We start from the raw sequence: 26,405 nt of genomic DNA, 5'->3' as shown, positions 1-26,405 counted from the left end.
CACATTCGTAAAGCTACGAAATACCTGAAGGATGTGACCTTAAAGAAACAGTGTGTTCCCTTCCGGCGTTACAATGGAGGAGTTGGCAGGTGTGCACAGGTAAAGTGTTAACTGTTCATTGCTTCATGTCAGCTGTTCTAGGTAATGTTTCCTTTCTATGGTTTTACGATTCTTTTTTTCTGACTGCATTGATGTTGCTGTATGAATGAGGGTTATGTAGGGGTTTAGTTCATTTCTACAAAGCAAAAGACTGGATTCAAGCCCCAAGCCTCCTTGGTGGACCTTGAAGTTTTGCAAAGGAGGGACTGACATTTCAAGAGAAGAGGGGCTTGGTATTCTAGGCATCATTTTGTGTTGGCTTGAAACAAGACTGAGTAATCCTTTTGTTTCCTGAGTCCATCTGTCTACACTAAGGAAAACAAAATTATCAGGTAAGTAATTTCTCCATTACAGACTTTTTGATATTGCTTCTCTTCCAAATTAGTCTCAGCAGATTATAGAGACGTTTGATTCAGTGCAGGGGTGGCCAACTCCAGTCCTTGAGAGCCATAAACAGGCCAGGTTTTCAGGATATCTATAATGAAAATGCATTTGATATATTTGCATGCACTGCTCCATTCTGTGCAAATCTAGCTCATGCATATTCATTGTGAATATCCTGTAAACCAAAGTTGTCCATCCCTGCCATAGGGGATCAGTCTGCCGGAAATGCTGTTTTACTATCTTGCTGTTTAGGGTGCTTTTGAATTATTCATCTTTAAAAGAAAGAGAGAACCAGTGCCTTAATGACTGTTATGTTAGCATGCTTTAGCTATAATCCCAGCTAAATAGGACTTTAATTGTCAGTTATCATATGGGTCAATCCATATCAAGTGGACCAGAGGTCCATGTTCAACCTCCTCCAAATCAAACAAAATTTTGCATGGTTGGAGAACTAGAAGCAGTTGAATGGAGGTCACTTCTGATTATCATGCTCCATGCAACCTAAAATGACCAGTGTAAAATTTGGATCATAATGTGAGCTTGCTTCCCTTATGATGGGCCAGCAAAGTATGTGAAAAATGTTACAAAAGAAATATAAGGCCTACTTTGACTCTTTATTGCTCCTGACCTGTACTTTGATTCATGCCCCGATTGGACCAGTAGTCAAGGCCCATGGCATATACGTATATGATTTGCAGTAAGAGGCTTTACAGGTAACTGGAAGCAAAGATATAATTACATAAAGACATAATGTCACTTTTTTTTTTGTTAATAATATCTTTATTCATTTTAACACCAAACAGTACAATACATAAAAACCAGACATAAACTAAAGGTAGTAGCATCGTAGCATAATGAAACAGAAGCATATGGCCCAGTAACAGATAAAAACTAAATATTCAAACATATCCCATTCAGGACTGTCTCTCCTCCCCCCCCCCCCCCCCCCCCCCCCCAATACAAATGTAAAGCCACCCAACAAAATCCCAGGAGGTAAGTTTAAGATGATCCATCACTTTTGGGCATGCCTTGTGCATGAGTCAGGGTGAACCGGTCCCTAAAAGATAAAGGCAACTATGCTATAAATCCTCCCCAAATGCTGGGAAAATGCTTGTTCCTTTTACCCCCAGTTCCCTGGCACCAAGATTTAAAGTCCATTAATAAAAAGTCTAACATCTCTGCATGCTGGAAGGAGAGCATGGGAGGATGCACCATCGCACGACACACAGCCCTTTTATCAACAGCACACCTTCACAGTCGTCGTAAGTAATGTCATCAGACAGTACTCTCAAAACGACAACCAGGAAGTACATTTCCAAGGAAGCAATAGCAATTTTCACAAGGATCGCCACCCATGCTGCATATTTTGGATAAAAATATTATTAGTTAGATGACTGGGAATATCTCTAAACCCCGCATGTAGTAAAAAAAACTTAAACTATACGGATGAATAGAGCAGGTTTCCTCGGTAAAGTCTGCAAAAGAAAAACTGCCAAATAACCAATCATCTAGAGCGCGCGGTGAACAGGCCAAGTTATAATAGCAAATATTAGGAAACCCCCCATCCTCCCTCCAAACTGGGGACCATCAGCTTCCCTATAAACACTCTAGCCTTACGATCTTTTCAAACAAATTTTGTACAAATTTGCAATACAGTCTTAAGATCTGTTTTGGATAATTTGATTATTGGCAGCCAATTGCAATGGATACAATATCTTAGGGAGAAGAGACATTTTAAGCAATGCTATCCTCCCCATTAAGGACAGTGGGAAGTTCATCCAACTGAGTTCAGTGGCAAAATTCTCGATTTATGAAAGGGATATTGGTCTGATACTGCTCATTTGGATCCTTATGTAAATAAACCCCTAAATATTTAATATGAGAAAATGGTCCCCATTTCCCATGTAACTGGCCCATAATGTCTAAAACCTCAAATCTATCTGAATTCAGCTTCAGACCAGAGAACAATTCGTAATCCCAGAAGACATCTAATACCCTCGGGAGCAAACATTTAGCTTGAGGAATGAACAAAAGAATATCTGCGAATAAAAATGAAGGCAGTAAAGGAACGCCATGAAAAACAATGTGTCAAACCAGTGGCTCCAAAGTTAAAATTAACAATAAAGGGGATAATGGACATCCCTGTGTGGTCCCCCTGGACAGTGGGAACTGCTCAGAAAGAGTACCATTAACCAAAATTTTGGCCATCTGGTTACTGTAAAGAATCCCAATCGCTTGAGTGATGAAACCAGTGAAGCCGAATAACCCTAGGACACACTTTAAGAAATCCCACAAGACCCTGCCAAAGGCCTTTTCAGCATCAAATCCCACCAATACAGGATCCACATATCTGTGTAAGCCTCACCTACACAGATCCAGCAATAAAAGAATACATCGTACATTTATACTAGACCAGCACCCATTGACATAGCCCACTTGGCTTTGGGAGACCAAGCTAAGCATTATAACCAACAATCTAATAGCAAATAATTTAGCATAAATTTTGATATCCACATTCAATAGAGATATAGGGCAATATGAAGAAGGCTGTTGTGGATCCCGCCCCTGTTTGGGAAGAACAGCACTTGTGTGCCAACATTAAAGTACCTGGCATTGCGCCAGTCTGAATCATCTCATCAAACAAATTCTTCAGACTTGTACACACTGAGGAGTCAGTACCTTGTAAAAGTGGTTGGATAAGCCATCAGGGCCCAGTGCTTTAAAAGGCAGGTAAAGCTGTGATCACTGAAAGAATTTCCAACTCTGAAATCGGAGCACTAAGTCGTTCCAATTGTAAGGGAGTTAAGGAAGGAACAATAGCTTTTTTCCAGAAACTTGGTCTCGTCTGCTGTATATAAAGCTTCATAGTACTCCCGAAAGATCGCACTAATTCCCTGACTAGTAGTAGCAAGGTCCCTCTTTTTGGAACGCAACCTGGAAACAAAGGTTGATTGCCGGTCCCCTCCTTACCCCCCCCCCCCCCAATCAAATTCGCAAGGATTTTGCCCAAGTGGTTACCATACAGAAACAGCTTATGCTTCAAAGATAACAAGGAACTGGTAGACTTCTTGTGCATTCAGCAATTTTCGAATCGAAAAAAACTAAAGTCTAACCGACTCAGAAGGTTGAGCTAGCAATTACTGTTTTAACTCATTTAACTATTTAGTAAGGTTCAGAATATCCCTATTCAACTCGCATCTCTTAGCGATGACCTAACTAATTATATCCCCTTGAAGAACCACTTTCGTGGTTTCCCAGACAAAGTAGATGCCTCTTTATGCGGAGCATTATGTCTCTCAAATTCTTGCACCAAGAGAGCAAAAATTCCCTAAAAGCTTTATCTTGCACAAACCAATGAGGCATTTTCCAATTAGAAATGTCACATCCCATGCTCGGCCCCCTTAAAAATACAGGAAACTGGACAATGATCCTAGATCACCATGGGTTCGATCTCTGTCCCACACAGTTGAGAAAATAAAGATTCGGAGACCAACATGTGGTCTAGTTAGGATTTGGAGTCACAGGTACGAGCAAAGTGAGTAAAGTCTCTAGAGCAGGGATATAATACCCTCCAAGCATCAATAAGCCCCAGAGTATGGCATACAAAAGGGATACCCTTGGGGTTGGACAGTGGACGACTCTCTCCCTCTGTGCCTGTCTGTTCAAATGCGAGTCTGCAAAAAAAGGTCCCCACTGAGGACTGCAGGAGGTCTCTAAAGCAAGAGCATGGGAAACAAGCGCCGTAAAAAAAACAACGTATGATCATATTGATTAGGGTCATAGATTGAGCTTCCCAAAAAGCAAACCCCTTAAAATTACATAGTGACCGTTAGGATCACTGATTGAGGATTGCATTTGAAAGGAAACCGATTTATGAATCATATTGACCGGCCCTTGACTGTGGGATGTACCCAAAGCAGCAAATACTTGATTGATACCTCGCTTCTTTAGTTGCTCTGCAGGGACATCCAGGTTATAGTGGTGTCCGGTTTAGATGTGTGACTATCCTGTGTGCACAGATTGGGTGTACACTTGTGTGCGTTTAAATTGAGATGCCTAGGCTTGGAACACCTATCTCTCGGATGCCTCACCCTTGGACACCTAAATTTTGAATACGATATAAAAAAAAATAAAATAAATGGTGTCTATAGCTAAGAAACCTAAGCGCCTTGCCCTGTGTGCCACCTGTCATATTTGGGCGTCTCAGCTTGGCGTGCCCGCTAACTTGTGCCAGCGCTGTTTAGAGGCTCAGGGAGAATTATCTTCCACTTATTTTACTAAGGCTGGTTCTTCCCAGTCTGATGAGGTTCTAGGTAAAGATGTGTCAGGAGGAACGCCTGTTATTGGAACTCCCTTAACTGGTTCCTCAGCAGGGGACGGCAACTCGGTGGGCGCTGCACAAGTGCCTTCTGGTTTTGACATGGATCCTTTTACCTTTTTCTTGGGTAGAATTTTTTTCAGAGATTGCAATCCTTACTTCAGGCACAGTCCTCGGCCCCGTCCAGTCCTGTCAGGTTGGTTCCTTAGGCGGTGGCCTCTCCCTCTTCTGGTACTTCGTTTAAGGGCCGAAGTACACCTCGAGCTGCAGGTGTTCTGACAGGAATCCAGAGGGCACTGATGATGAGGCAGATCCTAACTCTCTGGAGGATGGAGAAATTCCTCCAGGATTGCAACCATATAGGATTATGCTGTGGTTCTTTCATAGAGATAAACTGTCGGCTCTGATTTCCCAGACATTAAAGATGCTTGGAGTGCCTGGGACAGATTCCATGTCTGAGCCAAAGAAAAATCCCATTTTGGTTTCTTTGCATAAAGCTTCTTGTTTTTTCCCATTTGGGGAGGCCATTCAAGAATTGATTGATCTTGAGTGGGACGCCCAGGAGGCAAATTTTAAAGGGATTTGGACCTTGGTAAAGCCGCTGCCTGCTCAGGCAGTATCATGTGTGGAGATTAGATTGTTGTCTCCCGACGACATTTGCCGAGCTACGATGTGGTCGTCCTTACACATCTTTTCTAGGTGTTATTATCTGGATGTGTAGGCCTGGGAAGATCAGCCTTTTCACGTGAGGTGAGCCTCCCACTCTATTTGGGAGTAGCGTGGATACATCCCACTGGTCCTGAATCCATCTGTTGACATGCTAGGAAATGAGAAATTACTGCTTACCTGATAATTTCCTTTTCCGTAAGGTAGATAGATGGATTCATCTTCCCGCCCTTGGCTGCCACATGATTGTGTTATGGTCCTCCTACATATTCCAGGGCATTACTGGTAAGTGTTCTTGCAATCCCTAGATTGGTATTCATACGTTCTCACCTGAGTTCAGTGTTTCTGGTTGGTTGAATACAGAAATGATTGTCTGTTTTTGATCAGATTTTTGCTAGTCTATCCACAGTTGCTTTTGAAGAGAATACTGGCAAGCCGATGTCACTGCAGGAGTATATATACACACCGTGTCATCAGTTTGCTCCGTCTCCCATCTGCTGGCAGAGGTACATGACCCACAGGTCCTGAATCCATCTAGCTACCTAAGGAAAAGGAAATTATCAGGTAAGTAGTAATTTCTCATTTGGTAGCAAAAAAAGGTGCTCTTTCAAATGACAGAAAAAAAATTAAAAACTACACAGATATTTGCACCCAAAAAATGGTGAAAATTTGCAAAAAAGGTGACTTGTCTTTATGTAACTATGCTTTCAGTTGACTGCAAAGCCTCCTAGTGAAAATCCTAGATTTATGTTAAAGGCCATGACTGCTGATCCAGTTATGGCCTGAATCGAAGCATACATCAGGAACAATGAGGAGTCAAAGTAGGCCTTAAATTTTTATTGTAAAATTTTTCACGTACTTTGCAAGCCCATAAAAAGGGTTCCAAACTTTGCATAGGAACTTAGCACCAGAGGTTGTAATAATCCACAAAATGTCAGGCCCCTAACAGGGGCTGTTTGGCTGCAGTGCCTGGACAAAGTGGCCTTTTTCTGTTGCACAGAGCACAAGTCTCTAAGAGCGGCCTTCATTCAGCTGCCTCTAGTTCTTGAACCAATTGAGATCCAGCCAAAAAATGTTGCATCGTTTTGTTTGAGGCCCTAGTGAACATCCACACACAATTTTATTCAATTTGAAGGAGGTCGAGCGTGGATGATTTTCTGATTGGTCCACTTGATATGGAATGTCCCATATATGAGATGTCAGGTATTCTGTGGGGTTTGTTTTTTAGCTTTGCAGGAAGCTATTGTTGCAGCCTAGTGATTTCTGGTTGCTATGATGACTGTCTTAGGATACCTTTTGTAGTAACAATGAAAACAATTTTATTTTTTTCTGTGAGCAACCTTTGTAGCCAAAGAAAGAGAATTTTTCTTTTTATATTATTTTCAGGGAGACCTCTACTGAACCAATTTCTCTTGCAGGCTAAACAGTGGGGCTGGACACAGGGACGTTGGCCTAAAAAGAGCGCAGACTTCCTACTGCACATGCTTAAAAATGCTGAGAGCAACGCTGAGCTCAAGGTACGCTGCAAGAAGTTACTGCTTTGTTTCCTTTTTGTCGCGGCACGCACAGAAACAGAGAATATGCTGGTAGAAGAGGCTTTTCAATTGTTGTAGAGCACTTATTAATTGTGGAGATTATAACACCTTAAACTGGAGCCACTAGCACACACACTTCTGAAATCCAGTACTTTCATTCTGACTACAGCATGTCATGGTTCCAAACGTTTTTTTGCTTATTATCCAGGGCAGAATAGCTCGTAGTTACTGTTTACATTGATTTATTGCTGTAAAATAAATTAGAAGCAAGAGCATCATATTACATCATTAGGGTGTAAAACATCCATGGTGACTGAGATTTCACTTCTAGTGCCTTCTGGCAGAGTCCCGCCCTACCCGAATGTGTATGGCAGAGATGGGGGTGGGGTTATATGAAAAGGGGAGCAGTCTGTAGTCCATGCAAGGAACTAGAGAGAAAGGAGAGGAAGGGTTTGTGAGTGGGAAGGAAGCAAAGTGCATTAAATAAAATAAACCCAAGCCCTTCCACCAAAGGACGGACAAAAAAAGGAAAACCATGAACCAAAAATTAAAGAGAGAGACAATAGTACATTGTAAGGAAAACAAATTGCAGTGTGACTCCTTAAATTTGATTAATATTTTTCCACCCCTGTTCATCATGGGCAGGTCACTTTACTTTCCATTGCCTCAGGTACAAAATTAGATTGTAAGCCCTCTGGGGATAGGGAAATGTACCTGAATGTAATCCATTTGAAGTGCTGAAAAGCAGAATATAAAATAAAACCTAAAAAAACCCCTAAATATTGTTTTCATATGATTTTTAGTGTGAGGTCAGGTTTTACTCTGATTACATAAAGTGCCACCCTGCACAGGGTGTGAGCCTTCATTATCTTATATATACACACACAGATTATAAGTACAGTTGGATATAGGTACTGTGTACTAGAGATTTGTTTAGTTTTTACATGTCTGCTCGGGCAACCTGTGGAAAACTTCATTTTCCAACGGGTCGTTTTTTTTTTTTTTGTGTTCAGCGATTTTTCATTAAAAAAACAAAAAACCCATCCCCAACCCTTAAAAATGTAGTTTATTTCAGCCTCCCCCCCCCCCCCCCCCCCCAACTTGCCTAAAATCCATGGTGGTACAGTGGGGATCCTGGGAGCGATTTCCCGTGCTCGGGCCGTCGGCTGCCAGGAAACAAAATGGCGCCGGTGGCCCTTTGCCCTTACCATGTGACAGGGGCTACCGGTGTCATTGGTCAGCCCCTGTCACATGGGAGGAGCAATGGACGGCCGGCGCTGGACCACCACGGATTTTAGGCAAGTTTTGGGGGGGTCCGGAGGGTGGGGGTGGGGGGTTGTAATAAACTAAATTTTAAGTGTTGGGGTGGGGTTTGTTTTTTAAATAAAGGTGCCCTCCCCCCCGCGCTAACCCGAACAACGAATTTTCCTCGAAGTTCGGGGAAAATCCATCTTGGGATTCGGGTCGTGCTATCCATGCCGAATTGGACAGTTTCTTTGAAATTTTCCATTTCGGCAAAAATGAATGCACATCTCTACTGTGTACTAATCTGGTATTAATCAAACTTGTGTTTCAGCCTTGAGGGGGCCTCCTTTAATTTACTTGGAGGCCGAAGTTTCTATTTGTAAGGCTTTGGAGATTTCTCGTCCTCTCATAAGATTTTCAAGAGGCCTCAGCACTTGCACAGAATCCCCTACCATCCCTATAGTTGGAATTAAGACTGCCAGGTGCTTGTGACCCAGACTGGCCACTGTCCGAGACTGAATGATGGACTGGATGAACCTTGGTCTGACCCAGCCCGGCATTTGGTCTTAAAATCCCTAGGCACTTCACATTAGGCTCCTGCTGCCAGCTGGGCCAGTGCTGAGGAGAGACTGGAGGGGGAAACACTGGGGGGGGGGGGGTGGTAGCAGCTAAAGGAAGGGGAAGCGGGAGAGAGCAGCTGGAGGAAGGGAAGAAAAGCAAAATATAAACCAGAAGAAGGGGCAGAGTAAAGAGGAAAAAATAAGAAAAATGAGCAAAATAAGCACACAGTCCCCCAAAACAATAGACACACAAGCACTGAAAAGCCAAAAAAATAGTTAAGGAACATAAATATCCCTGCTCTTAAAATCTGTCTGGCACCAAAGCTATCCCTAGGTGGGGGTAAAGGGGGATGAACCGGGACAAGTGCCCCAGACCACACTCCCATTCCACTGCTGCTGCTTTTCTCCTCTTATATCCAGTGCCAGGCAAAGAACTGCTTGATGCACCCCACTGGAGCCAAGGAGGGACGAGGCCACCTCCATCCCCCTCTGTGGCCCAGCCAGCAGCTGAGCCAGGCCGGCAAATCCAGCTCTTCTAACCTGCTCCTGCTGCTGCTACCTGGTCCTTCCCCCATGGTCAGTCGGCTGATCTGACTGGTATGGAAGGGCGAGGAGTCGGCAGGGGCATTTAAAGTGCCAGAGCCATAATCCCACTATCCCGCTGCGGGGGGGGGGGGGGGGGGGCAATGGAGGTGAGGGAGAAGCCCCAAGAAGACACAGAACAACAGCCTCCAAGCTGAGGACACAGGGATTAGGTGTGTGTGGGAAGGGGGATAATTAGGACTTGGTGGGATGGGGAATTTGGGGATAGAGCTGTCTGGAGGGGGTTGTTTAGAGAGAGGAGCAAATCTTGGCTACCCCCGCCATCACTTCTGGCAGGTCAGCAGGCACTGAAGATATGGTGAGGGCACTCCCCTCAACTCTCCAGTTCCCCTCCCCTACTCTTCAACCTCATAGTGAGCTACCCAAATCTTCTAGATATTTCTCCTTCCCACAGGCACTTGACACCATTAGATATTGTACCTTCTTAAAAGTACTTTTGTTTTAAGGATTCTTTTGATTTTGTGTCGGGGCTTTCATATACTGCAAAACTGAATAGTCTTGATATGTGAAAATAAGTTGAATTTAAGGTCTTTATGTCTTTCTTGTGTGTCAAGATGTTAAATGCATTTTATACTCTGAAAGTTTGTTAGTTGTGTGACCTGTCTTATGATGTAAAATCTACATGGAGGAATTAATCTAGTTAGGGGCGGGGATAATGGACTTTAGGATACTGCTTGCTTTAAATTTTATTTTTGTGCACTGAACTATCCTTAAAAGAAAAGTCACGCTAAACAGTAGTCATTTTTAGAAAAGCTCTAAAATTAGAGAACATAGTTTGAGTTTTGTGGGTGCAGCATATGTCTGTGTTAGAAGTATATCTTTTTATTCCGTTTTCAGATGATGGTTGGTGGCAGTGATGACTATCTTAGGACACCTTTGGAATAACCATGAAAATACTCGTGTATCTGAGCTACCGCCATTTATTTATTTTTTTTTTTAGTATCTCCCTGGTCTGTGTTGACTCATTTTGGGATGCATAACTTTCTTCAGAAGAGTTTAGAAACGCGCACCTGAGCTGAAATCTTCTCTTGTGCTTATTTAAGGGTCTGGATGTTGACTCTCTGGTCATTGAGCACATCCAGGTAAACAAGGCCCCGAAGATGCGCAGACGGACCTACCGTGCTCATGGCCGCATCAACCCGTACATGAGCTCCCCTTGCCACATCGAGATGATCCTCACTGAGAAAGAGCAGATTGTTCCTAAGCCGGAAGAGGAAGTTGCTCAGAAGAAAAAGGTCAGTTAAACCTGAGACTGGAGTGCCTTTTAGAATTAGACTCGCCCCTTGACCGTTGTAATTTTATAAAGCAAGGATTTGTGGTTGCTGTGATGACAATCTTAGGACACCTTTGGAAAAACCATGAAAAGAAACTTAGTCTGAGCAACCACAGCATTGGATATTTAAGTGCAAACTGATATCAAACAGTTGCAAGTAGTCAATTTGCAGAGTAAAACTGAAGGTCAGCAAACAAGTTATAGCTGATAACCTTTTTATTTGACTAACCTAATACATCAGTGACTAGGTTTTGAGAGTTCTCTCCTCCATCACATCAGAGAAGAAACAGTGCAGTTACACTGGCTTTAAGTAATACAGAGTCCTCTAGATCTTAGGCTGCGTGTATGTGCATTACCATTCCAAGCAAACTCTGATCTTTTTGTTCGTAGGTGGTTGGGGGCAGGTAAATTTAACTGTGAGGAAAATTTAGGGCAGAATTCGCTTGCATACATTTTATTTTAGGAAATAAGCCATTTTTATTACTATCTATATACCTAAAAAATAGTTTTTGTATACATTTGCTTGGCTTATCTTAAAATATAAAGAACAAAGTGACATTTTCTTTATTCCTGTAAGCCCAAATCTGTTCTTATGAAAAATAAGTGCAGTAAAGTGTTGTAGAAATGACTAGTGCCACTAGAAGTGATTTCTGATCTAATGCAAAGAGAAGACCAGCAACACAGAATATATTAGGTAAGGTCGGAGTCCTGTTTATGCCAGCAGTGGTGTGGAACCTAGTATTTTCACCTGGGGCTGTCTCTGTAAATGCAGTAGAGCACATCCTACCTGATCTGTTACCCAGAAAAAATCATGCTCACTGAGCACAAACCCCTGCATCTCCTGTCTTGTGCTCTTCGGCTTTGAACAGCAGAGCCGTGCTCTGTCTTCCTTGCTTGCCCCGTCTCACTCTCTGAGTGTGCCTGCCAGGGCACTTCTGTGGTTCTTCCCGATCTGCTGCAGGGTTGGGCCCAGATTACTGACGTCCAGTGTATAATAGTCCGTTTCAAAGCTTTAGTAAGATTCTGATGCAACAGCTGGTATAGTGGTTTGTCCCTTCTGGCACCTGCTGAGTTGTACAGGCCTGCAGTCGGAGGGATAAAAAGATAGCAGTCATTTCTGTGTTGGCCAGTCAGGAGCAGCGAGTGGGGGCGTTCCTATGCAGCTTAGCGAGCCTGGAATTGACAATAGTAGTAGCATTTAAAAATTCTGAGGGATGAGGAAGAAAGCTCTCCCTTTCTGGACCTTCAGGCACTTTCTTTGCCTTTTCTTTCAAAGACGAAAGGGACTTTATTACTGCAGGTAAGCTACCCTTTCTCTCTGAGACTGAATGTTGTCCATGCTGTGTTAAAATGCTGCTACCCAGGTTACATTCGGGTGGGACATTGACTGCTTGCTTTCCTTCCATGTGTCATCACAGTGTAGTGGAAGAGTCTTTTTAAAAGAAATTGTAATACTTGTTATAACTTCTGTTTGCTTCTTCGGGGCAGATAATACATTTCATACTGTTCCCCCCTCTTCTTTTTTTTTTTTAGATATCTCAGAAGAAGCTGAAAAAGCAGAAGCTTATGGCCCGGGAGTAAATCCAGTGTATATAAATAAAAAAAACAAACCTAGTTTCAGAACTCGGCTATGTATTCTTTAATTTTATCTCTGACTAGTAGTATCAATTCATTAACTCAGGGAGTCCAGATCTGCGCTTGGCTCCTCTCCCACACCTCCACAAAGACAACAACTTTTGGCGTTGTAAAAGGTTGCAGTTTATTAACCGGAGCCTGTACAATACATTATCCATTTAACATATATATATATATATAACATTCCCCCCCCCTTGATCCATATCTTCATCCTTATCCTCCTCTACCACCTCCCAGCCTCCCCGCCTCCACCACCTCCCAGCAGTAAGGCATAAGGAATAATTTCTCCCCCCTTGCTTATCCCGCCTCATCCCAGCGAGAGTAAGCTCTGGCCTTGCTTAGCCCCTTGCTAGTTGGCCGCCCCGTGTAGTAGACAACCCCCCCCCCCCCCCCCCCCCCCGTGTCCTTATAACAATGCCTTATAAACAAACACAGTTTGGGCTCTGGTTTCCGCCCCCAACTGCAACATTACCCTGTAACCCCCACCCTCCGCACACACTCGCATTTATAAAGGGTGGGTGGACAGGACGACGAGCCGACACAGCCTTCACCTCGGCCTGCTTGGACCTTTTGGCTGGAATCGCCATGTCACCGGCAGGCTGAGAGAACCCGACCAATAGGGACGCAGCGATTCAAATCGCTGTGCCCCTTAGCTTCCCGCGCTCGATCCCACCCCCTCCCCCAAGTGTACGTCCGCCGCCGCGCACCTTTCCACTGGTTACACTCGGCGGCATGGGACAAGCCCGTGCCTGTCATTTATAGAGACCTTTGTTTTCCAAGGATCTTATCAGTATATATTGCAATGAACAAAAATGGAAGAAAACCAGGGTACTTCTTAGTTTATTATTTTTATCTGCTGCAGTTCCAATAGTGGCTAGAAGGTGTCAGTGTTGTCTGTTAAAACAATAACTGAGAGAAACATTGCAACTGGCTATTAAGATTCAAAAACTCAACAAACTAAAGTACATTAAGTTCATAGCTTTACATTTCAGCCAGCCAGGAAGTTTTGTGTTAAACTGCATTGAAATTCACCACTATGCTTTACTGATAGGATGGCATTAGGGGTATAATGGGCCTAGATAAAGGCCAATTCTATCTATTGGCTCTACTTGACATCTCAGCAGCATTCGACACCGTGAACCACTCAATTCTCATCAACAGACTTTCTGACATTGGCATCTCTAGCACCGCCCTCAGCTGGTTTAAATCTTTCCTCAATAACAGGATCTACAAGGTCAGAATAAACAACAAAGAATCTCACCCCGTTTCTGCCACTCATGGAGTACCTCAGGGCTCGTCTCTTTCCCCTACACTGTTTAACATTTATCTGCTTCCCCTTTGCCAGCTTCTATCAACTCTTAAACTGACCCACTTCATCTACAGTGACGACGTGCAGATCTTGATCCCCATCTCGGATCCCATCGCCGAAACTCTAAATTTCTGGAACAGTTGTCTTCACTCCATCAACAGTCTCCTCTCCAACATCAACACTTCTAAAACTGAGCTCTTTTCATCTTTCCCAATGACTGCAACCCCCTTGTCAGCAACCCCATCATCCCATCAGTGAACCACGTGAGAGACCTAGGATCTATTCTAGACACCCGAATGAATTAAAAAAATTTATAAACACCACCACAAAAGAATGCTTCTATAAGCTACATGTGCTAAAACAGCTCAGACCCCTCTTACACCATCATGATTACCGCTCAGTCCTCCAGGCCATACTGTTTTCAAAAATTGACTACTGTAATGCCTTACTCCTCTGCCTCCACAACTAAACCATTACAGATGATACAGAATGCCGCAGCTCGGATCCTAACCAATTCAAGGCGAAGAGACCATATCACCCCTATCCTCAAACTTACACTGGCTTCCCATCAACTATAGAATCCTGTTTAAGACCATGACCATTTGTGGATAATGTGGACCATCTACCTTCAATCTACACTCCAACTCAAAATTCCGCTCAACCTTCACTCCTCTGCAAGACCGATCAGAGCGGCATATAAAGGATCTCAACATGAACCCCCTACGAAATCCTCACTTCACCCCACCATTAGGAAACGTACACTGTCTACTGCCGGACCCTCCCAATGGAACTCATTACCACCAGAGCTTCGACAGGAACAATGCCCTTTCACCTTCAGAAAGAAACTGAAAACATGGCTTTTTAAACTAGCCTTCCCCTAACCAATTCATATTCCCTGTCAGTTCTACTCTGTTCCATTATAACCTCAGTAACTCTGGCTGCCTTCTGGCTCCAACCTATTATTAGGCAAGCCACCCAGATAGATTCGTAGCCCCTCCCCCTCCCCCCCTTCACACACTGCCTTGTCTTTCTCCCTCCCCCCTCTGCCCTGATCTTGTCATTTCCCTTCCAACCCTTTACACCACTTGCGTCAACCCTGTATAGATTTACGCACCCCTGAAGAACTGACTGTTGTTTGATCTCCTACGTGGTTACTCGTCAAGTTAAGTTTATAAAATACTTATTGTTTTCACTATGTTTAGCCAATTCTTCCTTGCTCTCTTGTCACGAATTGCAACACCCTGTTTTTTGTAACTTCCTCCTATTCGTTTGGTTGTCCCCTGTTGTGCTGTAAACCGGTACGATAAGATATTTATCTTGAGCATCGGTATATTAAAAGATTCTAAATAAATAAATAAAATAAATAAGATGGGAGAGTACCTCAAGGAATCATTAACTGGATGTGATAAGCTGGGATAAGGAGGTAAGCAGAGGGCAAAATTAAAGAATTTGAAGGCAACAAACCTGTTTTCTGGGAAAGTAAATATAAGTACATTGCTTTGTAAAAGGCTTCACATCTTTATACAGTTTTTTTCATAGGCAAGAGAGCACCGTGCTGACAGCATTAAATTGTGGGGATGCTTTAAAACATAAGAACATGTCATACTGGGTCAGACTAAGGGTCGATCAAGCCCAGCATCCTGTTTCCAACAGTGGCCAATCCAGGCTATAAGTACCTGGCAAGTACCCAAAAACTAAGTCTTTCTCACAGGTCAAGCAGGATGGTAGTCCTCACATATGGATGTCATCACAGGATGGAGCCCAATCATGGAACACATTTGTCAAAATTTCTAGAACTTTGGCACCTACTGGGCATGCCCAGGATGGCACTAATCCTGCAACCAGCAGGGGTCCCCCTTCAGTTTTCTTTTTTCCGCGCAGCAGTAGCTACACGGCTTAAAGAGCTCCACAGAGATTCCTGACAGGAAATTTCCTCATGGAATTACTATTCAACTTTCTACCCCACAGAGGTCCCCCTCTTTCATTTTTACATCTGCGGTGGTCCAGTAAGTTTTTTACCCGATTCCCGTCGAGTTTGGCCCTCACGGCCTACTGGCCGTTGACTGCACTGTGGCTAAATTTTTTGATAGGCCATGGCGGGGTTCCGTCGATGCCCGGACTGCACCCGCACAATGTCCATTACTGACCCTCATCAGGTGTGTGTAATGTGTCTGGGTAGCAAGCATGATGTCTTTACTTGCACCAAATATGCCCTCATGACACCTAAAGGTTGCAAGGCTAGAATAGAGAAAATGGAACTTCTCTTTCCGTCAAAAACCCCAACGCTGTCCATAGCATCGACGTCGTCTGAACCAACACAGTCTGTCGCACCATCATCGGGCACCAGCCAGTTTCCGACCAGCATCGACGACTCCACGGCCATCGACACTCTCTGTTCCCCCTCATGAAAATGACAGAGGTGACTGTCGAGAAAAGCATCGACATCGCAGTTCTCAGACCATCGACGCAGGCAAGGCCTCAACGTCGTCATCGTCTGAACCGCCATTGAAGAAAGCCCGTCCAGAAAAGGCACCGTCCCTATCTGGTTCAGGGTCACCGAGGCAACCTTCACCAGGACTGGTGATAGGAGCTGCGATTCCACCTCCAATGGTGGTTCCTCCAGCTACGCCTCCGCCTCCTCCTCCGGCATCGGGGCTCCATGCTCCAGGTTTCCGGGAGGAACTGGATCAGATGATTCAGGAGGCCATCGGCAGAGCGATGCAAGGCTTCAAGGTTCCATTGAGGCTGGTACCGATGCCTGAATTGATAGCCGATCCCATTCCAGCAGCGCTAGCACACACGAGAATGGAAGCGCTGATCGCACATATTGCACATATTGTGCACTCCGGTTGCGCACATTGTTGGCGCAACCGGAGTGCACAACTAAGCCTCCCAGCGCGCACACCAACGCACACAGACGAGTTTTGGGTTACTCCACGCGCACAAATCATGGCATTGCCAGCCAAAAAGGCCAAGGGACAAGCCCTCTGCCCAGCCTGCCACCTGAGAGCTGCACAACCTGAAGTGGCCTCTGCCCCATGCCAACAATGCAAAGAGGCTCAGGGGGAACCAAAGCAAGGCCCCCCACAGCCAGTAGAGGGATCCGGATCCACTAATGATAGTACCCCGGACCTCTGTATCTCTGACTCGGCGCCTACACAGGAAGGCACCGTCGCCCGTATGACATAGTGAGGGCAAAGGTGGCGCCGGCGCCATTTTGAATATTGGCAATACGGCCCGTGTGCAGGAGGTTGCTCCCGGACCCCCGCTGGACTTTTGGCAAGACTTGTGGGGGTCAGGAGGCCCCCCCAAGCTGGCCAAAAGTCGCTGGGGGTCCAGCGGGGGTCCGGGAGCGATCTGCACGCGTGACGTCGGGAGCCAGGAACCAAAATGGCGCCAGCGCTACCTTTGCCCTGTCACATAAGGGCAAAGGGCCACCGGTGCCATTTCTCTTAACGCAGCCGTGGCCAGAGAGCGGGAGATCGTGCCGGGACCCCCCCACTGGACCCCAGGTAATTTAAAACATTTTGGGGGGTTCGGGAGGGTGGGGGATTTGTTTTAAAGGGTCGGGGTGGGTTTTAGGGTTGTTTTGGTGTGCCGGTTTTCCCGTGCCCTATTTAACGATACAATACAAATGCCCCTGACGATAAATCGGGGGCATTTGTATTGTATCGTGCACTCTTAACGATTTTGAACGATTTTAAAATTATCTGACGATAATTTTAATCGTTCAAAAACGATTCACATCCCTAGTCAGTTGGACTGTTAGATGATCGAGGGGTTAAAGGGGTACTTAGAGAAGATAAGACCATCGCGGAAAGATTAAATGATTTATTTGTTTCGGTGTTTACTAAAGAGTATGATGGGGAGATAACCTTCTCCGGAATGGGTTTCTTGGGTAATGATTCAGATGGACTGAACCAAATCACGGTGAACCTAGAAGATGTAGTAGGCCTGATTGATAAACTGGAGTAGTAAATCACCTGGACCGGATGGTATACACCCCAGGGTTCTGAAGGAACTCAAAAATGAAATTTCAGACCTATTAGTAAAAATTTGTAACCTTTCATTAAAAATCATTCATTGTACCTGAAGACTAGAGGTTACCTAATGTAACCCCAATATTTAGAAAGGGCTCCAGGGGCAATCCGGGAAACTACAGACCGGTTAGCCTGACTTCAGTGCCAGGAAAAATAGTGGAAAGAGTTCTAAGCATCAAAATCACAGAACATATAGAAAGACATGGTTTAATGGAACAAAGTCAGCATGGTTTTACCCAAGGCAAGTCTTGCCTCACAAATCTGCTTCACTTTTTTGAAGGAGGTGAACCGGTAGATGTAGTGTACTTGGATTTTCAGAAGGCGTTTGATGAACATAAGAACATGCCATACTGGGTCAGACCAAGGGTCCATCAAGCCCTGCATCCTGTTTCCAAAAGTGGCCAATCCAGGCCATAAGAACCTGGCAAGTACCCAAAAACTAAGTCTATTTCATGTTACCGTTGTTAGTAATAGCAGTGGCTATTTTCTAAGTCAACTTAATTAATAGCAGGTAATGGACTTCTCCTCCAAGAACTTATCCAATCCTTTTTTAAACACAGCTATACTAACTGCACTAACCACATCCTCTGGCAACAAATTCCAGAGTTTAATTGTGCGTTGAGTAAAAAAAGAACTTTCTCCAATTAGTTTTAAATGTGCCACATGCTAACTTCATGGAGTGCCCCCTAGTCTTTCTATTATCCAAAAGAGTAAATAACCGATTCACATCTACCCGTTCTAGACCTCTCATGATTTTAAACACCTCTATCATATCCCCCCTCAGCCGTCTCTTCTCCAAGCTGAAAAGTCCTAACCTCTTTAGTCTTTCCTCATAGGGGAGCTGTTCCTTTCCCCTTATCATTTTGGTAGCCCTTCTCTGTACTTTCTCCATCGCAATGAGAGGCTTCTAGGAAAAGTAAAAGGTCATGGCGATGTCCTTTCGTGGATTACAAACTGGCTAAAAGACAAGAAACAGAGAGTAGGATTAAATGGACAATTTTCTCAGTGGAAGGGAGTGGGCAGTGGAGTGCCTCATGGATCTGTACTTGGACCGGTGCTTTTCAATATATATATAAATGATCTGGAAAGAAATCGATGAGGGAGGTAATTAGATTTGCAGATGATACAAAATTGTTCGGAGTAGTTAAATCACAAGCAGATTGTGATAAATTGCAGGAATCAGGTGCTTCGGCTGCTGCGATTGTCAGTTCCCAGGGTCTGGGATTATTTACAGATTCTGGGTACCATTGCTTCTACACTGGAATTATTTCCATGGGCCTTTCCTCACATGCATCCTCTGCAGAGGGCTCTGTTGTCCCTTTGGAATCTACTGTCGGAGGAATTTCAGCTTCCTTTGCTGTTGCCGGAAGAGCCCAGGTCCAGTCTCTTGTGGTGGCTGTCTCGGTACAATTTGGAGAAAGGAATGGACCTCGAAGTTCCACGACTGGGTAGTGATGATCACGGATGCCATTCTCTCTGGCTGGGGGGAGATTTGTCAAGGGAAATCGGCCCAGGGTCAGTGGTTGTCAGAGGAGCCGATCTGGTCCATCAATCGGCTGAAACCAGGGCAGTACAAGAAGCCTTACTGGTGTTTCTACCGTTCATTCAGGGCAAGTCAGTCCGAGTGTTCTTGGACAAACTGATGACAGTATATCAACCATCAGGGCGAAACGAAGAGTTGTCTAGTAGTGCTGGCGACACAAGAACTGTTTGGGCAGAGAAACATTTAGTAAGGATAGCAGCTTCCCATGTGACTGGAGTGGACAACGTGCAGGCAGAATTCCTCAGCAGACAGCATCTGGATCCGGGGGAGTGGGAGTTATTGGCAGAGGCCTTTGTCTTGATTCAGGCCAGGTGGGCAGACCAGCGGTAGACCTAATGGAGACTCCAGGAAATGTGAAGACGGCTCGGTTTTTCAGTCACAGAAGAGAGGTTGGATCAGAGGGCATTGACGCTTTCATTCAACTGTGGCCGACACACCTGTTACTTTGTGTTTTCACCTTGGCATCTTATAGGTCGAGTGTTGCGGCGCATCGAGCTTCATCCGGGCAAGGTGATTCTGGTGGTACCCGAGTGGCTGCGCCAGCCGTGGTTTGTGCACTTTCTTCATCTAGCGGTAGACGATCCTGTTCTCTTGGCCCATCTGGCAGAATTGTTGTGGCAAGGACCCTTATTTTCAGACTGGGAGGATCGCTTCTGTCTAGCAGCTTGACTTTTGAGAGGCAACAGCTCCATTTGAAAGGTTATTCGGAGCCTGTGATTGTGATTTTACTTCAGGCAAGGAGGCCTTCTGTGACTTTGGCTTATGTCCAAGTGTGGAGAGTCCTTGAATCCTGGTATTTGTAGAACAAGCTGCAGCCTTTGAAGGTGGGTGTTGTGCAGATTCTAGCCTTTTTGTAAAGTGGTTTGGCCTATAATTCCCTTTGGGTTCAGGTGGCAGCCTTAGGCTCCCTTCCAATTAGGATTCAAGGAAGACCATTGGCATCTCATCTGGATGTGGTTCGTTTCCTCAAGGAGGCAAAACATCTGCATCCTCCAGTTCGAAAGATTTGTCCAGCATGGAACCTGAACTTAGTTCTTTGGGTGCTGTGAGGTCCTCCCTTTGAACTGGTTAGAGGGCTTCTCTAAAAGACTTAACCCTGAAGGCTGTTTTCCTGGTGGCTATCTGTTCAGCTATAAGGATTTCCGAGCTGCAAGCTTTGTCATGTAGGGACCCTTTTCTGCATTGTGTTTTTTTTTTTTAATTAGCAATTTTATTGAATTTTCCAAACATTACAAATAGGTGTCAATAACAAGTACCTGCTTGTCCAAAAAGGAAGAGGACAGCAAACAGGATGTAAAATATAATAAGCAGTAACACCCTCTACTACCTCCCCTACTCCCCCCTCCCCCCCCCCCCCCCCCGAGGAGTTCACAAAGTGATGATAAACAAAGTTATCAAAACCACAATGTGAGAATAGAAATCAGAAGCACAGTCTCCACCTTTCTTGCATTTTTTGGAGGAAGGGGTTTATTTATTTTTGGTTCTTTCTTTTTTGCCTATTGTGGTTTCCTCCTTTCACCTTAATTAGGTGATGGAGTTACTGGCCTTTCCGAATTTATCTGCGGATGCTCCTATGGCAAGGGAACCTTACTTGTTGGCTGTGCGCAGAATTCTTTTGCGATAACTTAAGGTGACAAATGGCTTTTGGAGATCTGATCATCTGTTTGTCCTGTGCAGTGGTGCTAAGAAGGGAAATAAGGCTTCCAAGGGCACTATTGCAAGATGGCTGAAAGAGACGATAGCTTTGGCTTACATCTGTAAGAGCTGGTCGGTACCGGGGGTGGTTGAGAGTGTATTCCACTAGGGCTCGGGCAATCTCGTGGGCGGAGTGTCAACTGCTTTCTCTGCAGGAGATTTGTCGTGCAGCGACATGGTCTTCTCATCACACTTTTACCAAACTTACAGCTTGGATATGTGGACACTGGAGGAAGTGACTTTTGGGGAAAGTGTGTTGTGCGCAAGTCTGAGTTCCCACCTAGAATAGAGGGGCTTGGTAGGGGCTTGGCTACATCCCACTTGTCTGGACTGATCTGGGGTATGAACAAGAAAAGAAAATTGGTTCTTACCTGCTAATTTTCGCTCCTGAAGTACCACGGATCAGTTCAGAGACCTGTCCCTATTTTTTGAAAGACTTCCTCGCTTCTGGATGTTGCTGAGCTGTTGTTATCCTCCTTTGAACCTTTTCTAATTCCATTATATCTTTTTTGAGATGTGATGATTAGAAGTGCATACAATACTCAATGTGTGATTACAACTTGGATTGATACAGAAGCACTATAATCTATTTTATTCTCCCTTCCAAATCATTCCTAGCATTCTATTTGCTTGTATTACTGCAGCACACTGAGCTGAGAATTTCAACATATTGTCCACAAGAGCGCCAAGATCCTTTTCCTGGGTGATAACTTCTAATATAGAACCTACCATTGTATACCTGCTGAGGTAGATCTTTAAAAAGTATGCGCAATCGACGCAAAGAAAAGTATGCCGGATTTTATAAGATACCCGCGTAGCCGTGCGTATCTTATAAAATCCAGGGTCGGCACGCGCAAGGCTGCGCAAAATCGGCAGCCTGCGGGCACCGAGCCGCGCAGCCTGCCTCCGTTCCCTCCGAGGCCGCTCCGAAATCGGAGCGGCCTCGGAGGGAACTTTCCTTCCGCGTCCCCCTACCTTGCCCTCCCTTCCCCTATCTAACCCACCCCCCAGCCCTACCTAAATCCCCCCCCCCTACCTTTGCTGTACAAGTTACGCCTGTTTGAGGCAGGCGTAACTTGTGCGTGCTGCCTCGGCATACCCAGGCACAGGCCGCAGTGCTGGGGGACTCGGGACCGCCCTCCCGACCCACCCCCGAACCGTTGCCACACCCTCGGACCTGCCTCGGACCGCCCCTAACCCCGGACACTCCCCTGGACAGCCCCCTCCCGCCCCTTTTACGAAGCCCCGGGACTTACGCGCGTCTCGGGGCTTTGTGTGCGCCGGCGGCCTATGCAAAATAGGCACGCCGGCGCACAAGTGCCCTGCGCGTGTAAATCTGGGAGGATTTACGGGTGCAGGGCTTTTAAGATCTACCCCATAGTGTGGATACTTTTTCTCTATATGTATCACTTATCACTTGGCAGATTAATTTTAATATGGGATATTTAGATGCCCATTTCCCTGTTACTGCATGGTCTTCCTGCAATTCTTACCATCTGCTTGTGTCTTAACAACCTTGAATAATTTTGTTAGATCTGCAGATTTGACCATCTCACTCACAGCTTCATTGTCCAGATCATTTATGTAAATGTTATACTGCATTAGTCCTAGTACAGATCTCTGGGGCATTCCAATGTTGGTCAGTTTTCCCAATGGAGAACGGCAATTTCGGCTTACTCTCTTTACTATCTTTTAACCAGTTACCAACCCACCTTGGGACATTGCCTCTACTCCCATTTCTTTTTAATTTTCTGAGGAATCTCTCATGAGAGATTTACGTTAAATGTCTTCTGAAAATCCAGATACACACTATTGACTGGCTCACCCTTATTGATGTTTATTTACACATTGAAAAAAGTCTAATAGATTATTAAGGCAATACTTTGGGTTGTTGAATCTGTGTTGGCTCTTCCCCATTAAGCCATTTCTATCCATATGGCCAGTAATTCTGTTCTTAAGATTAGCTGTTACTATTTTGACCAGCAGGGCTGTCAGGCTCACTGTCTATAGTTCCCTGCATCATCCTTGGAGCCCTTTTCAAAAATTGGCAATATATTGGCCACACTCCAGTCTTCAGGCACAGTGGCTGATAAAATACAATATAAAAATATCCCCCCCCCCCCCCAATAAATAAAACAGTCACAATGTCCACCCCCATCCCTCTTTGTGTGTGTGTGCGTGCAAGCTCTTCAAATCCACAGTACTATGTCAAGGATGACAGAGGTAGGCAGCTTCCTCTCGGTAAAAATGTCAGTTTCTCAGATACCGTGCTTTAATCCACTCCCTCTCCACCTAATCCCAGAGCAGCCCCCTGCACAGGAGTCTCCTTTGGAAAGTAAGCATTTCTATAATCTGTAAACACCTGTATTTATTATAAGAATTTGTATTTACTATTTATATTTATTATTTAGCCATTAACATTGTTCTGTTACCACTTGGTACTATTTCTCTCCTTTACCTCAAACTCTAAGTTCCTACTAAGTTAGCCATGTTATTTATACCCAATTGTTGGATGTAATTGTATATTTGTTTAATTGTTCAATCTGTTTGATGTAATTTTCTGTTCCTTGTTCTGTGTAAACCGAAGTGGTATGCACTAGTGCATGAACTCCGGTATATAAAAGCCTTTAAATAAATAAATAAATAAATAAATATAACAACATTCCCAAATTTTCCTTCAGGAGTGCTTATGACTTGTTTCAAAATCCTACAATCAGACAGTGGCTGCTATAAACAAGCTTTTAAATTGGTTTTGGTTGTTAGGCTTTCACCTATTTCTGTTTTTGAGCCTTCCTCCCCAAAAAGGTGACCCAAAGTGATTATTTATTTATTTAAAGGGGAACGTGCCTGAATGCTGAGTTTTGAATATCCAGCTACATTTTAACCAGGTAATGCCTTAACTGACTAAAATTTAACGGAATATTTAAGAGGTGTTCTGGGGTGGAGTTGAGTTAGCTAAATAACATTTAGCTGGTTCTGAAATTTGGAGTTAGCCAAATAAGTTATTTGACTAAATCAGTGTTTCCCAACCATTTCAAGCCCAAGCTACACCTACATTAACAAAAGAGTTGTGTGGCTCACCAGTCTCCACAGGACAGGCAAAGCAGACAGGGAAAGAACTAATGTGGCCCACAGAAGCCCCACCAGTCTCTCTTCCAAATTTTAAGAGAAAGGAAGAAAAGGGGACAGAGACACACACACAAACTTGTTGCAATGGGCCAGCTCTCTCTGTGTCCTCAAGCACAGGAGAACGGAGAAATCTATCTGATGCAGGCAGCTTGCTCGGTTAGTTACCTCGGCTGTCAAATGTGGCTGCCAGAGCAGCTCCACTGCTGCTGCTCCCAGCACTCTTGAGTGAGTCACATCCAGTGCTCAGTACCTGCTCTTCCATCTCACTCAGCCTGGGGATAAGACAGAGGCTGGAAGGACTCAAAAGCGGGAAGCTCAGTGGTGGAAAGATGAGGATGTGCGGGCCGAGCAAATTGGGGCCTGGCTAGCCAGGCCCGGCGTGCTGCTCATCAGTTCCTGCTTATTAATGGATCTGCTTTTTTTTTTTGTGTCAAGCTCTCAGTGAGAAAAATTAGCATGTCTAATTGTTTTATCGGTGTCTGGTCTGTAGATGGCACTGGCAGCACAAGGGTGCCACATGTAAAGGCAATGTTACCATTCTGTGAATAACAAAAATATTCTGAACTTTTCCATTTTGTATTTTTTCATCCACAAAGCTGAAACTTCACCTCTTAAAGGCTAGAAATGGCTATCCAGTCTGGGAGTCAGAAAACAAATTTATAAAAGGGGCAAGAAATTGGTTAAGCAAGAGGACTCACATAATGATGGTCTGTTGAAGGGAACGTGAACAGAGCAAAACCAGATCCCTTCAATGTCGTTATAAGTGTCATGGTGGAAGTGCTACAAGAGAATATGTACTTGTTTGCAGGTGATCTGAAAATCTGCAACAGAACAGACATGCCAGAGGGACTAGATGAAATGAAAGATGCCTTTAAAATTTTGAAATAATGGCCACAGGTTTGGCAACTAAGCTTAAATTAAAAACATTCAAAACCATGTGTTTTTGGTACAAAAATCCAAGGGCCAAATACTTTTTTTTTTTTTTTTTTTTTTTTGGAGGTGAACAACTAGCAATCAGCAACCAAGAAAGAGACCTCATCATCTCAAGGAGTCCAGTCACTGTGCCAAAGCATTTGGGAAAGCTAATAGGACATTTGGTGCATAAAGAGAGGAAACCAGTTTCATGGCTCTGGATTATATTGAATCAGCTAGCACTGAACTATTTTGAGCTACTAAGGCTTCTGTACTATGTATGGATATTTGTTTATTTAAATAATTTTTCAGTCTGATTATAATGCACCTGGCAAGCTAAGCAGATTACAACATTATAAAATACAAGACATTAATAAAATATACAATCATAAAACTTTAAAAACATAAACCTGGGAGAGAAGGGTGAGAGGAGACCGTGCTCTGTGGAATAAAAACTGCTTGCCTGCTAGCCTGTGTGCCCTGCCTCCAGGGGTGTTCGAGCCTCGACGGTGCAGTGAGGGTGAAGCCGAGGGCAGTGGGCGGAGCCCCGGACCGGAAGGAGGAAGCAGCTGCCTTTAAAATCAGAGAACAAGCATCCAGAAGCGGGAGAGAAGGGTGAGAGGAGACCGCGCTCTGTGGAATAAAAACTGCTTGCCTGCTAGCCTGTGTGCCCTGCCTCCGGGGGTGTTCGAGCCTCGATGGTGCAGTGAGGGCGAAGCCGAGGGCAGTGGGCGGAGCCCCGGACAGGAAGGAGGAAGCAGCTGCCTTTAAAATCAGAGAACAAGCGGCGCGCAGCAGAGCCAGTGCGTCGCTGAAGCCTCGCGCGCTCCATCTGACTCTGCCGGACTCCGCCGGATACAGCCACAGCCACTGCTTCAGCTTCTATAAAAAATTTTTTGCAATTGAAGGTCTCAACTCTCTCCCTTCTGCTTATCTCCATTTGAATGAGTGGTATTGTGAGAGATAGTGACTGCCTATGAGATAGAGGATACATCATGCCGGCCAAAAGGAAGGGAAGGGTTAGGGTTTTTCCTGCCCTACCCGTCCCCTTAGCGTTGCCTATCCAACAGGCAATCACGAACTTTCTAGTCTCACCTATCTCTCAATCCCAGAAGGCCGAAGAACCTGGTGAGCTGGGTAGTGTGGGAGGACACTGCCCACTTCTACAGAGGAGGCTTCTTTAAGTCCTAATGTTGGACTTCCTCCAGTTCAAAGAAAATCTGGACTAAGCAATGATTCAACCCTAAATGAAATCAGTGGCCACCTGGACACAGCTGGAAGTATTTTAAATCCAGCTGCAGTACAGGAGGTTTTAGGGTCTAATTCTGATGCTGCTTTGGCATCTAGCAGCAAAGAAGTTGTCTTGCCTGTACGTCCTGAACTGGTTACTTTGGACACTATATGGGAAATGGTTGCAGCAATGTCTCTTAATATTAAAGTTTTGGAAGGGAAAATGGAT

At 44.6% G+C, this 26,405-nt stretch overlaps 1 protein-coding gene and 3 non-coding genes across 4 annotated transcripts; all 4 read left to right on the top strand.

Annotated features, from left to right (window-relative positions):
* The first annotated feature begins 6 nt into the window (after nt 1-6).
* Nucleotides 7-12,306, top strand: LOC115081281 (60S ribosomal protein L17-like). The gene is made up of 4 exons (XM_029585779.1): nt 7-99; nt 6,886-6,984; nt 10,454-10,645; nt 12,217-12,306. The coding sequence occupies exons 2-4, from the start codon at nt 6,949-6,951 to the stop codon at nt 12,262-12,264; spliced, it is 276 nt and encodes a 91-aa protein (XP_029441639.1). The 5' UTR covers nt 7-99; nt 6,886-6,948; the 3' UTR covers nt 12,265-12,306.
* LOC115081285 lies at nt 6,735-6,807 on the top strand. Its single transcript, XR_003853769.1, has one exon. It is a non-coding gene; the product is annotated as a small nucleolar RNA SNORD58 (small nucleolar RNA).
* On the top strand, nt 10,259-10,324 carry LOC115081284. Its single transcript, XR_003853768.1, has one exon. It is a non-coding gene; the product is annotated as a small nucleolar RNA SNORD58 (small nucleolar RNA).
* Nucleotides 10,730-10,794, top strand: LOC115081283. Its single transcript, XR_003853767.1, has one exon. It is a non-coding gene; the product is annotated as a small nucleolar RNA SNORD58 (small nucleolar RNA).
* Nucleotides 12,307-26,405: the final 14,099 nt, after the last annotated feature.

Source organism: Rhinatrema bivittatum, unplaced genomic scaffold (assembly GCF_901001135.1).
Source record: "Rhinatrema bivittatum unplaced genomic scaffold, aRhiBiv1.1, whole genome shotgun sequence".
In the NCBI taxonomy this organism is placed as follows: domain Eukaryota; kingdom Metazoa; phylum Chordata; class Amphibia; order Gymnophiona; family Rhinatrematidae; genus Rhinatrema; species Rhinatrema bivittatum.
This window is presented reverse-complemented; position numbering and strand designations above follow the sequence as displayed.